The 13,358-nt window shown below is 36.9% G+C and overlaps 1 protein-coding gene across 1 annotated transcript in view; it reads left to right on the top strand.

Moving 5' to 3' along the window:
- Window positions 1-381: 381 nt before the first annotated feature.
- The window catches only part of slc24a3 (solute carrier family 24 member 3), a 209,888-nt gene continuing 196,911 nt past the window's right edge, over window positions 382-13,358 (top strand). Inside the window, exon 1 of the mRNA XM_030156211.1 lies at window positions 382-687. Within this exon, the coding sequence (XP_030012071.1) occupies window positions 498-687 (190 nt within the window). The 5' untranslated portion in view covers window positions 382-497. The remainder of the gene's footprint in view (window positions 688-13,358) is intronic.

The raw sequence follows: 13,358 nt of genomic DNA, 5'->3' as shown, positions 1-13,358 counted from the left end.
GCTCATTTGAATGGAATAAATAAATAAATAAATAAATGTGGCTCATTTGAACGAAATAAATAAATAAATAAATAAATAAATAAATAAATAAATAAATAAATGTGGCTCATTTGAACGGAATAAATAAATAAATAAATAAAATAAATGTGGCTCATTTGAACGAAATAAATAAATAAATAAATAAATAAATAAATAAATGTGGCTCATTTGAAGGGAGAAAATGAATCCTTAAATCACAGACATGAAATAACTGAATTCACTCTCGTGGTTTGTTGTGGTCCAACCCTGTTTTATTTTGGAATCTCGGGGCGGAAGTGCGTCCTCCACCTCCTCTAAACTTCACACACCCGTCGTCCATCCACTCATATCTTCTTCCGTCGGCTAAGTTGAGTGTCCACACACCGCGCGTCTCCGCGTCTTCCTCCTCGTTCCGCTGTCTCGTAGCTCTGCGCCGCCACCGGGGGATCCGCCGGAACGCGCCCCGGACTCAGAGCGCCATGGCCCGCGTGGTGGTCGAAGGGATGCCGGAGGAGAAGACGGCCGCGGCCGGAGGAGGAGTGATGCTGAACCGGCGGAGGAGCAAAGCCCGGCGGAGAAAGCGAAAGGAGTTGTTCGGTATCCAGATGTGTTTGGTGGGGGTACTGCTGGGGCTGGTCACGGGGCTCCAGTCTGTGGCACAGAACGCAGGTAAGACGCGCATTTTCATCCTTTTTTTTTTTGTCTTTTATTTCCAGCGGATTTGTTTGTTAAAGATGCAGAAGCGGTCATGTGGAGTTTGTGGACAACAGGCTGTTTGTTGGGAAAGATGCTCTTCTGTTGTGTTTATTGACTTCACTTGAATTTGTTTTAACCACATTTATTCAAAGTTAACATCTAATGACTATATCTGTGATGTGAAAACCTCTAAACTCACCCCTGAAAAAAAGAGAACAATATATGGATCAGTTACATTTATTTAAAGTTAACATCCAATGCATATGTCTCTTATGTGCATTTCCTCTCTAATATTCCATGTTACTTTAAAATATGTTGTCACTATGAAACAAAACATACATAATCAGTCCACAGCAGTCACTAAACAGTAAAATAAATATAATCAATACACAATTGTAAACAGAGAAGACAACCTCTAAACTCACCACTGAAAAAAGAACAATATATGGATTAATTAGGCTACATTTATACAAAGTTAACATCCAGTGACTATATCTTAAATGTGCATTTCCTCTCTAATATTCCATGTTTCTTTAAAATATGTTGTCACTATGCAACAAAACGTACATGATCAGTCCACAGCAGTCACCAAACAGTAAAATAGATTAAAATAATGCACAATTGTAAACAGAGGAGACAACCTCTAAACTCACCACTGAAAAAAGAACAGTATTTGGATCAATTAGGCTTCATTTATTTAAAGTTAACATCCAGTGACTATATCTTATATGTGCATTTCCTTTCTATTAGTACATGTTACTTTATAATATGTTGTCACTAGGGATGTAACGATATGAAAATTTCATATCACGGTTGTGACCAAAATTATCACGGTTATCATTATTATCGCTGTATTGTTGAAATTGTGCTCAAAATGTTCAAAAAATACTAATACCAGCACTGAAATAATTTAACCAAGTTGTATTTTGAAAAATAAATAAATAAATAAAATAAAAATAATTGGCACAATGTACTTTCTGTTGTAGAAGCATTCAAATATTAACCCTTAGTGGTCTGAGCCTATTTTGTCCATTTTTCAGTCCTTTTGATTTTGCCTTAATATACTGTTTAAACAAATGTTTACTAAACCCATGTTTGGGATCTTTTTTTTTCAGCACAACTTCATTTATATCATCTGTCTATTATGTTTTTCACTTTAACCTACTACAAAAACATAAACGGCCAAAAAACAAAAAAATATCAAATCCAATTTGAAAAATGTATCTAATTTATTGCATAAATAACACACAGATGCTTAACGAACCTTTTCAAAGACTTTGAAAGTGAATATTGGTTCCAAATATTAGGTATAGACAATCAAAATTGTAATAAATTAAAACTATACTCAAATATTTGACATAAAAGCATAGCATTACATAGGCGTTTTCTCCGGAAAAGTGCGGTAATCAAACACGGTTATCATGATAATTTGAACTTAAACGGTAATACTAACCATCTGCAATTTTACCACGGTTTATCATTATACCGATAATTGTTACATCCCTAGTTGTCACTTTGAAACAAACATACATAATCAGTCCACAGCAGCCACTAAACAGTAAAATAGATTAAAACTAGAAGCACTCGGAGAGCGCAGACCTCCGCCAAGGCTAATCAGTGGCCCCCCCCGTGGGCCCCCCCACCCCCGATCACCACCAAAATTTAATCATTTCTTCCTTATCCCATTTCCAACAAACCCTGAAAATTTCATCCAAATCTGTCCATAACGTTTTGAGTTATGTTGCACACTAACGGACAGACAGACAAACAAACAGACAAACAAACAAACGAACAAACCCTGGCAAAAACATAACCTCCTTGGCGGAGGTAATAATGCACAACTGTTGACAGAGTAGACAACCCCTAAACTCACCACTGAAAAAAAGAACAATATTTGGATCAATTAGGCTACATTTATTTAAAGTTAACATCTAATGACTATATCTTTTATGTGCATTTCCTTTCTATTAGTACATGTTGCTTTCTGATATGTTGTCATGATTAAACAAAACATACATGATCAGTCCACAGCAGTCACTAAACAGTAAATTAGATTAAAATAATGCACAACTGTAAACAGAGTAAACAACCTCTAAACTCACCACTGAAAAAAAGAACAATATTTAGATCAATTGGGCTACATTTATTTAAAGTTAACATCCAGTGCATACATCTTTTATGTGCATTTCCTTTCTATTAATACATGTTATGTTCTAATATGTTGTCACTATGAAACAAAATGTACACAATCAGTCCACAGCAGCCACTAAACAATAAAATAAATATAAATAATACACAATAGTAAACAGAATAGAAAACCTGTAAACTCACCACTGAAAAAACAACACAACATTGTTTGGATTAATCACATTTATTCAAAGTTAACATCCAATGACTATATCTTTTATGTGCATTTTCTTTCTAATACTCCATGTTACTTTAAAATATGTTGTCACTATGAAACAATATACACATGGTCAATCCACAGCAGCCACTAAACAATAAAATAAATATAAATAATACACAAGAGTACACAGTCAGCTCAGTAGAAAACCTCTAAACTCACCACTGTTGACTGTTAAAAATATAAAACAGTATTTTGATTAACCACATTTATGTAAAGTTATGTAAATATTTATTTATCACTACTTTCTAATATATAAAACAGAATATACATAGTCTACATGAATCACTAACCAATTAAATCTAATTAAAATACTCAATAGAGTGTCAGTAAAGTTAACATCCAATCCCTGTATCTTATGATTGTGGTTCCTTTCTAATATGTATTCATCACGTCATGTTCATAATAAAACATTCATGGTCAGTCCACAGAAGTCAGTAATTAATGAAATACACATTAAAATACACAAAAATGTCAATAGTTTTGAACCAATACAACACAAAACCTCTAAACTCACCATTGATAGGCTGATATTTGTTAATCACTGTATATTATTTTATGATACATGGTCACTATATAACAAAACATACAGTCATTCCATAAAAGTCACAGTAAACATTATAATAGACAATAGGGTAGAACCAATACAATAGGAAACCATTAAAAACATCATTGATAGGCTGTTAAACAACAATATTTGATTATTGTGATTGGTTTTTGCACATCTGTAATGTGTCAGTGCACACATTTACATTCACTGTAAAGAAGAAAACAACAACAACATGCCTCCTTGGTTTCTGTAGCACAACATCTGTAACTAATAATCCCCTGGAAATGGTAGCGGCGACTGTGCTGCTCTGTGCTGCTTCAACAACTTGACAGAAATCCACGTCTCGGAGCGTTTACTGTACTGTTCCTTACAGTAAAGACTGATGAAATGCTTCTATTTTTGCCACAAAATGCTGATGTCAGGCGGCCTTCTGGCAAGTTTTGATTGTTTTTAATTTGGGGATGTAAATCTGACTGCTCTGTGCTGCTAAGAGGAGAGTTATGTTTGTGCTTTAGCTGCAAGGAGTTGGAAGGGCTGGGCGGTATGAGAAAAAAATCATTTCACGATAATTTTTTTCATTTCAGACAATATCAATATGTATCACGATATAAATCAAATCATTATTTTTGTACGGCTTAAATTTCCCGTTACTCATAAGTTTGTTGTGAAGACATCAGAAGGTTATTTTTGATTTAAATGGTTTATTTTCTGTCAGAGGTTGAACATGACATGAACATGATGTGTTGAAGATCATTACACAACTGTTTCTGATAAATAAAACTGGTACATTATATCTAAAACTAAACTAAAAGTCTGGCCAGCAGGAAAAAGCTTTCAAGTTTTAAAAGAGAACACAAACAAAACGGACCATCTTCACGAAACAATTCCGGGAGTATATACATGGGGGTGCGTTCTGTAACTGCTGTAACTGGCGTAAACCGAAAGTGAAACTGAAGGAAAGGTGAGTGTTTGCGTTCTTCACGTAGGCTACATGTGTTTGTTCGATAGCCCTCCGAATTGTATTGAAGGCCCCGAACTGAAACAGTTCGCACTAGAGATGTAAACAATTAGTCGACCATCAATTATTTGTCAATAAGAATTTGCTCGATTAAATTACAATAATTGTCGGTTAATTGCCCTTTTCTACAGCAGTATTTGTGGTGTCGACAGTAGGGGGCGCCACTGCCTAAACTAGGCTTCATCGCTGAGGTTGAATACTGTGGGGAGTCACCCTGTCCACCTGTCTCACACCTGTCCAAAGGCTGCCGGCTTGTCTGCGCTGCAGCTGGAACCAGGATAGGCGGTCATCGAACCGGATTGTGGCGTTGATGAGTTAGAATGGCTTTAGGGACATGGTGGAGCGAAACACAGACCGGTACGTCCGTTTGTCCCACTGTGCTGTGGGTTGTGTATTTGTGGGAGCGATGCACCTCTGCCAGCAGGAGGAGGCCCAAAAGTGTGCACATATGCAGGGTCAGTATCAGTCCGGTCTTGGACGGAGCGGGGGTGGCAGGGAATGTCCCCGCTCCTTGAGATCCGTCCCCTGTGTGAACCTTTCTTCTGAACTGTCCCTCTTCAGATCCATTATTAGCTCCGCCAAGGAACGGTGGAGGTTATGTTTTCATCGGGGTTTGTCTGTCTGTCTGTTAGCAAGATAACGCAAAAAGTTCTGGACAGATTGGGTGCTGATCTGCCTTGGCGGAGGTCTGCGCTCTCCGATTGCTTATCTAATTTTATGTAATTTCTCTGCAGAATTTATTTAATTCTACTCCATAAATGTCATTGCCTGTACTGTATCCAATGGTACAATAAATCAATCATTAAGGCATATGACATGCTTTTTTCAAGAAGTATATAAACAATATTTAGCTTTTATTCTTATAGACCTTATTGAAAGAGAAATTTAGGTTCACAGAAAAATCACCACTTATCAATTAATCGTTAATCGATTGACAAGGTCAACCAACTAATGATTACAGTGGTCCCTCGTTTATCGCGGGGGTTACGTTCTAAAAATAACCCGCGATAGGCAAAATCCACGAAGTAGTCAGCTGTATTTTTTACAATTATTCTATATATTTTAAGGCAGTAAAACCCCTCACCACACACTTCATACACTTTTCTCAGACAGGCATGAACATTTTGTCACATTTCTCTCTTGTTTAAACACTCTCAAAGTTCAAACCTTCGTACATTTTAAAAAATAAGTACAGTATTATAGAATACAGCTGCGTAACTTCTACCTTCCTTCAGCATGTCCAGAAGTCCAATTTTTTGTGTGATGGTTAGCATCTTCCTTTGCCTTTTGGGTGCAACCGCAGGTGCCTTTGTCGGTGCAGAACGTTTCATCGACATTGTGGGTTTTGTTGGGAAGAAAACATGCAAACATACAGGACTTCAAAGTCACACTGCTAGCGATCGAACATTTATGTAAATTTGGCAAGCCGAACGCATTCTGTACTGTACAGGAGACACGGCACGGAGATTGATTGACAATGGTCTACAGTCCCTTATGCCCCGTTTCCACTATGTGGTATCGGCTCGACTCGGCTCGGCTCGGCCTTTTTTGCGTTTCCATTTCGAAAAAGGACCTGGAATCTGGTACCTGGTACTACTTTTTTGGTATCACCTCCGCCGAGGTTCCAGGACTGGGGACCAGATACTAAAACGTGACGTGTACACACTGCAGACCACTGATTGGTCAGACAGTTGTCTCTGTGACCCGCCGTTTAACAAAAAACAGATGCGGAAGTAGACAGTAAATATAGCGGTACATTAATCTACATGATAACAGCCCAAAACTACACTATGGTCGGTCGAGGAGATTCAGTGTTAGGTGGCTGACGTAAAAATTCAGACGAGACAACACGCAACGAGCGAGTTTATCAACAACTCTCTGAACAGACGACACGGAAGTAACGCAGTGCATCACTAATGACGACCAGGTACTGTAAAGTCGGTAGTATCTTGTAATGGAAACGCTCTCCAGGAATACCGAGTCGAGCCAAGCCGAGCCGAGTCAAGCTGGTTTCACGTAGTGGAAATGCGGCATTAGCCAATCAGGATGCAGACCGCAATGTGTGGGTTCTCCCTTAGCCAATCAGGACGCAGAACACAATGCGTGTTCATACTCTGTTAAAAAAAAAAAAAAAAGCATGCAAAATTGCACTAAAAAAAATCTGCGAAACAGCAAGGCCACGAAAGGTGAACTGCGTTATAGTGAGGGACAACTGTAATTGATAATTGGCATTCCTAGTAACCCTAACATTAGCGTGTGTGTGCGCCTGTGCTCAACCTAACTTTACATGGCTCGAGTGTGATTGGTTCGGTGTAGCACTATGTAATTATGATTGGCTGTTCTTATGTCTGTCAAAACATGGATGAATAATTCTATCGAAATTGTATCGAGTATATCTCATATTTCTATTGAGAAAAAGTTATATTACGATATACATATATCGTTATTATCATTTTATCGCCCAGCCCTATGAGTTTGTATTTTCATTATTCAGTCATGATCATTTCTAATTATAATTTTCTTTTTTTTTTCTTTTGTTCAGACAAGATACAGTTTTTAGATGTTACCTAAAAGACAAAAAAGAGAAGAAAAGTACAATTACATTAACAGAAGACAAAATGAACATCATTTCTATTGTGCAGCATTTAAGGTGAAAATAGATCTTAGAGTAGCATCCTCAGACTTAATGGTGTTGACTGTCATTTAAAATAGCACTAATTCACAGACACAATGTAATGTCTGTGTCTGAAAAGCATCAGGTCCATTTGTTGATGGATTGGTCGGTGTCTGTTGCAGGTTTTCGATGCAGTGTTCTGTCAAACTGTGCACAGCTGATTCAGATTTCAGCTTCATGTCATTATCAGCTCTGAGCTCAGCCGGTGTATTGGTGCTTTTTGCCAAGTAGGTCTTTGAAATCGTCACGTCAGCAGCCCAGTAAGCGTCTGTGAACATAATCAGACGCTCACATCATGTCACTGTCGCAGCTGCATGGAAAAATATGAAGGACTCTGAGTAATGATGGATTTGAAGTTGGTTTGAAGCAACTGACAAAATGTTGTTGTGTAATGTCTGGAATGCTGGATGTGCCAGATGTGTGACTTGTGGAAAAACACAAATTCACCATCAGTGGCTGTTTTGATTTAATAAAATGACCCCAGATTATATAGAGCTGTGATGACGATGATCTCAGGTTATGATACTTAAGTTTCATGAGACAATGCACGTTTATCTTCAATTATTCTAAGTCATTATGCATCAAAAGCATCAGATCAAAAAGTCCATAATTAAATCTCTTTGCTGGTTGAAGAAATAATCTGACAACTGTTGGCAAACAGTGTGATTGAGTTTATGCTGTGTGGATGAACATACAGTAAAACGTGAAACAGTTTTCTTAAATGTGAAAATGCCTTCATTAGTCACTTTTCCATTGGACATCTGTGCAAAACTTTACCAATATTTATTGAATTTTGAAAAAACAGAAGTGTGTAATGTTGGTTTTTCCATAAAATCACAAATTTGTTTATTTATTATCGCGAGATGACACCAGAAGTCATTCCATAAACATGGCGACCAACGTAAATACGGTGTTAATTTACAAATATATTCATTATTATTATATATTACCCCTCTATGTCGAACTAAATTAAAAAATGATTGGGTTTCCTGGTGTGTCCACACATACCGTGGCATGTTTCTTCTTCTTCGCTTGTTGTAACGTACGTCAACATCCATTTTTTAAATTCACCTGACTCTAGTTGCGAAAAAAAGGTTTTTCCATTGCAGTTTTGCGTGATATACCATTTGCGCTATACCTGAAAAACCAACTCTTGCCAGCGCAAAGAATTTTAATCGAAAAATGAGACTTTTGGCGAAATTGTTGTTTTTCCATTAAGTAAATTTTTATGCGCAAGTTATATTTGCGCAATTTGAGGGTCAATGGAAAAGCAACTATTGTTAACATAGTTTTTGTGGTTTTGTACATTTCTGAATGAATTCATAGAAATTGTGATGCACTGGAAAGAAAACCTTACTCATCAAATTAGTATTAATAACGATATTTGTAGATGTTCGTACAAGGACTCAAAAATATTACATTATAGCCTCTAGACTTTTTTTGTAGTGTTTGCAGCCCAGTTTTACACATGTAGTTTGCAAAATTGTCACAGAACTCTGTCTGGAATTATTTTGGATACAAGAAGGATGATATTGAAACACGTGTTCAGTGTCGATAGTACCTTGCGATTGTTGCCACAACGAGTGGCAATGCAACTAATTTGTTTGACCATTTACTTTTTTTTTATTAGTGATAGTTAACAAGACATTGTGGACAGAAAAAAACAACAACACGTAAACAAAGGGAAAATCAAACAAATAAACAAACCAAAAACAACAACGACAGAGTATTGACAAACAGCAACGACAACATCATATTACAATGAAAAAGATCATAAATGTAAAGAACAACTAAACAATATAGCTTGGTTAGGGGCGATAGGGAAAAGGGGAAGAGGGGAGTGTGAATGAAAGTGAGAAAGAGAGAGGGGGGAGTGAGGAGGAAAATAATCATTAATGTAACAATACAAAAATATATAATAAAAATAATAATAATAATAATAATAGTAATAATGCCATTAGCCTAATTTGCTAGTAGTATTGTGGCGGCAGAGGCAGCCACAACACAACAATGAGTTAAATAATTTTATATTTGTAATAATGTATTCATATCAGTTACTATCTGTTTTGAGTTTATATGAATTAATTTAAATTAATATGGCTGGGGGGTGGGTGGGGGGTGGAGCCCAACACACAGAGCCCGAGGAGGGGAGGACACCATCAACCCCCCACACACATTGTTTGACCATTTATGTCGGCACCATACAACTATTTCAAATCGCAATATATATTGCAGGGTTAAAAAATATCGCAGTGTCAGTTTTTTACAGTATCATGCAGCCCTGGTTTTTATATATATATATATTTATATTTATTTAGACTCCCTTTTTTATTTATTTATTTATTGATTGATTGATTGATTTTTTATTTTTTTAGACTCCCTTTTTAGATTTTTTATTTTTTTTGGACTTGTTGCAGTTTGTTAGATATGCTTAGCTATATTTATATCGGCTCCTTATTTAAAGTTACATTCTTATAATTCTTTTGCTTAGATTGTGTATGCTCAGTGAAGGGGTACCTGCAAAGTAAGAATTTTGTTGTACGATATAATCATTTGGTTCTCTGTGCATATGACAAATAAATCTATTCTATTCTATTCTATTCTATTCTATTCTATTCTATTCTATTCTATTCTGTCTAGTTTTCAGACGCATTCCTCTTTTTATTCCTATTTATGAGTCATAATGTCATAATGAGTCCCAGTTACACTTAATCTATCAAGAATAAATCACATCGTCACAATCATTTCCCAATAAGAGGTAAAATGTATTTGAAACAAGCAGAATTGTCATATTTCATCAGTATTTGCGTCTCATTTCATGACATCATCTTATTGTGCCTCCTTCTGCCTGTGGGGAGTTAAGGCTAAGAGATTGGTTGGTACATACATTTATTATTTACATCCACACACTCGCGCTCCTTCAAAATTCTAGACCTGAATGTTCCACCTGGAATGTTTTTATCGCTGCAACAGTTCTCGTCTGTCAACACGTTAGTAGGTTAACCTCAAAAGACGACATAGTGCCAATATTATACATTTGTTGTATCTTCTGGTTGTGTTTTTAGATACTATTTATCCTATTATTGTGTATCTTTTTATCAGTTTTAGTCTTATATTTCTATATATTTTTACTACTTTGATCATATCTTGTGTTTTTACCTATATCTGTACAGCACTTCGGGTGCTTTACGTTGTTGTAAATGTGCTATAAATAAACCCGACCTTGACCTTGACATACATGTAGAGTGTGTTACATGTTTTAAAAGACCTTCCATGAAGACGGTCCTTTTCTTCTTTTTCTGCTGTGTGCTGTCATGTGCTCCTCATGTGTTTGTCTTCGTGCTGTCAACGTTTTATAACCGTACTGTGCACGTTGAGTTTGCCCTCAATGTGATTTAATTTAATCTTAAACTGAATTTGCATGAAAAATGAAGCGTTCAAGCTGTCACATGACTTTTTCTTCACCCTCAGAGTGACAGTGCACTGGATTTTTGGCCCATGTTTGTGATATAAATAGATAAACTACAGGTAAATGATAGAAGGGACAGTGAAACTATAAAAAAGGATGTCAAGACATACGTGAGTGTTGATAGAAAGAGGGAATGTCAGTGTAATTTTGTGATGTTTTGCTGCTTTCGGTTATTTCTTCATTTGATATTTGGAGAAATAATTTCTTTATTTGCATATTTCTGCAAATGTCTGATGAGACACATTGGAATATTTAAAATGTCTTAAAAATTAATGAAAAACTGAAGATTTAACTCATGTTGAAAACTGAATATGGAACTGAACCATGAGTTTTGTGTATTGATGTTATATACAGTACAAAAATAAGCACAAATATGACAGTAACGATAGAATACTCATGATTTACATTTTTGTTTAGTTTTTTGTGCTTTTTTTGGTTCATATCATCAGCTTAAACATTTTACAAATGTCATTGCTTTATTGTTTTACTTCATTTCATTTGTGTATATTTTGACACTGAACAAAATTTTTTAGACTTATAAATATTTTGGATGTTCTGTCTAATATTCTGCAGTTTTTTCTGGCATTAACAAATAATTTAACCATCTATCATCAATTAAACATTTGATATTTATTACATTTATTTGGTAATTTTCTTTATTTTATTCTTTATTATTATTTTATTTTTCTTTATATAAATAATGATTTTAGGTGCTTGTAAAGTTTTACTGATTGATTGATTCTGATGTTTAATTGAAATACCGGACAGAGTTTACTTAAATGTGAAATACTGCTGCAAAATGGACAATCTATCCTTGATATGTATAGCAATTTTGTGTTTTGGGTAGGAATTTAGGGTCGGTTGAAGTAAGGGGGCGTGCGATTATAAATTAAGCTTCATCTTGCTCCTTTTCAAATGTTGGACTTTCTTTTATATAATCCTTTTGTTGTTTGGTTTTAATGCAAATTCGAAATAAAGAAACAAAATTAATAGCTCTTCTTCTTCATAAGCTGAACTCTAGGTTTATACTATAATAACATGACATAAAATGGACACCGAATAAAAATTTTATGCCAAAAAAAAAAAGCAAAAAAAGCCGCAAAGTTCCATTTTAGAAGCTCAAACCTGATTTTAATTGACAAATAACCAGCAAATCTGATGTGTTTGATAGTATTTTGTGAGCTCAGATCACTTTCCGGTCAGTGTTTTTGTCTCTACATTCACTTGTCATTCCGCTGTATTCCCCTTGTCGACCTGCCCTGGTGGAGAATTCGGACACAATTGCTAATTAGCAGGATTTTCCCATGGATTTCCTCCTGGGAGATGCGGCGTCTCCTCTCTTGCCGGTGATAGTAGTTACTCTGGGGAACGCTCGCTGACGCTTTTCCATGCACATGTCCTAAAGGTGTATGTTTTCTGTCAAGCCTTCCCTCCCTCTCGTCACGTGGATGTGCACACACACATACACGCCTCTCTCGTATTTTCTCCTCAGATCCCCTTGTGGTCCATCTGCTATTATTTCCTTCCATTGTCACGCATCACTCATCCGTTAACGTATACACCTCTTAGAAAGACAAGGTGAAAAGCCAGACTTTGGACAAAGTGCTGTATAGAATGGAGGATTAAACATATGAGTAAACACATGTTGCTATTATCTGGAGGTTTTAACATCACTGAGCTGTGCTATTCAAGCCCCAGTCCCTGCATCATCCATCTGTGACAAACCTAAAAGACAGACAAATGGTCATGGTATAGAGGACTAATGGCTGCTTGGTATATCTGGTATACAGCATTAGTCTCCAGATGATCTCATTACATAACTTAAAGCTCTCTCTTGTCCGTGGGTCCCCTTCGCTTTGCACGCTAGCGGAGGATGGGAGGGTAGAGCGGCGCACAGACGGAACACTTTGCGCTGACGAAGCCTCGGGACTCAGAGACGAGAGGCCGAATTAGACAAAAAGACAAAGAGACAAGAGCGGAGGAAAAGGAGGAAGAGGAGAAAGAGGAGGAGGAAGAGGAGGGTGACGTGCAGAGGAGAAGTGGGAGCAAGCGAGGATAGCAGCGATGGAAGGAGTGGGGGGAAGGGGGGAGAGGGAGATGCAAAAGGTTGAGTTAAGGTCAAGAAGGAAGAAGAGGAGAGCTGATGAAGGTGGAGTTGGGGGTCAGGGGGGTACGAAGTGGACGGAGTGAAGATGGGAGTGAAGGTGGTTATGAGTCAGAGAGCAAGTGGAGGAAGAGGAGGAGGAGGAGGAGGAAGAGGGGGGAGGAGACATTACACAGTCAGGTTCAACAGATTGTTCTTGTAATGGATAGACTTGTTCTTGGCTGTACATTAAACATGAGCCACACAGGACTCACAGCTGCAGCGTCTGATAGTTTAGAGGCATCACCTTTATTACAACTCAACTGGTCTGAGGGGAAAAAGTCTGGAATAATCTACAACTAGGGATGCACCGACCCGATAACAGTATCAGGCATCGGCTCCGATACGCAGTTTTTGTACTTGTACTCGTAAAAGTAATCTGATAC

The sequence above is a fragment of the Sphaeramia orbicularis genome, chromosome 15 (assembly GCF_902148855.1).
Source record: "Sphaeramia orbicularis chromosome 15, fSphaOr1.1, whole genome shotgun sequence".
Taxonomy (NCBI): domain Eukaryota; kingdom Metazoa; phylum Chordata; class Actinopteri; order Kurtiformes; family Apogonidae; genus Sphaeramia; species Sphaeramia orbicularis.
The sequence above is the reverse complement of the archived record's forward strand: the minus strand, read 5'-3'. Positions and strand labels throughout refer to the sequence as shown.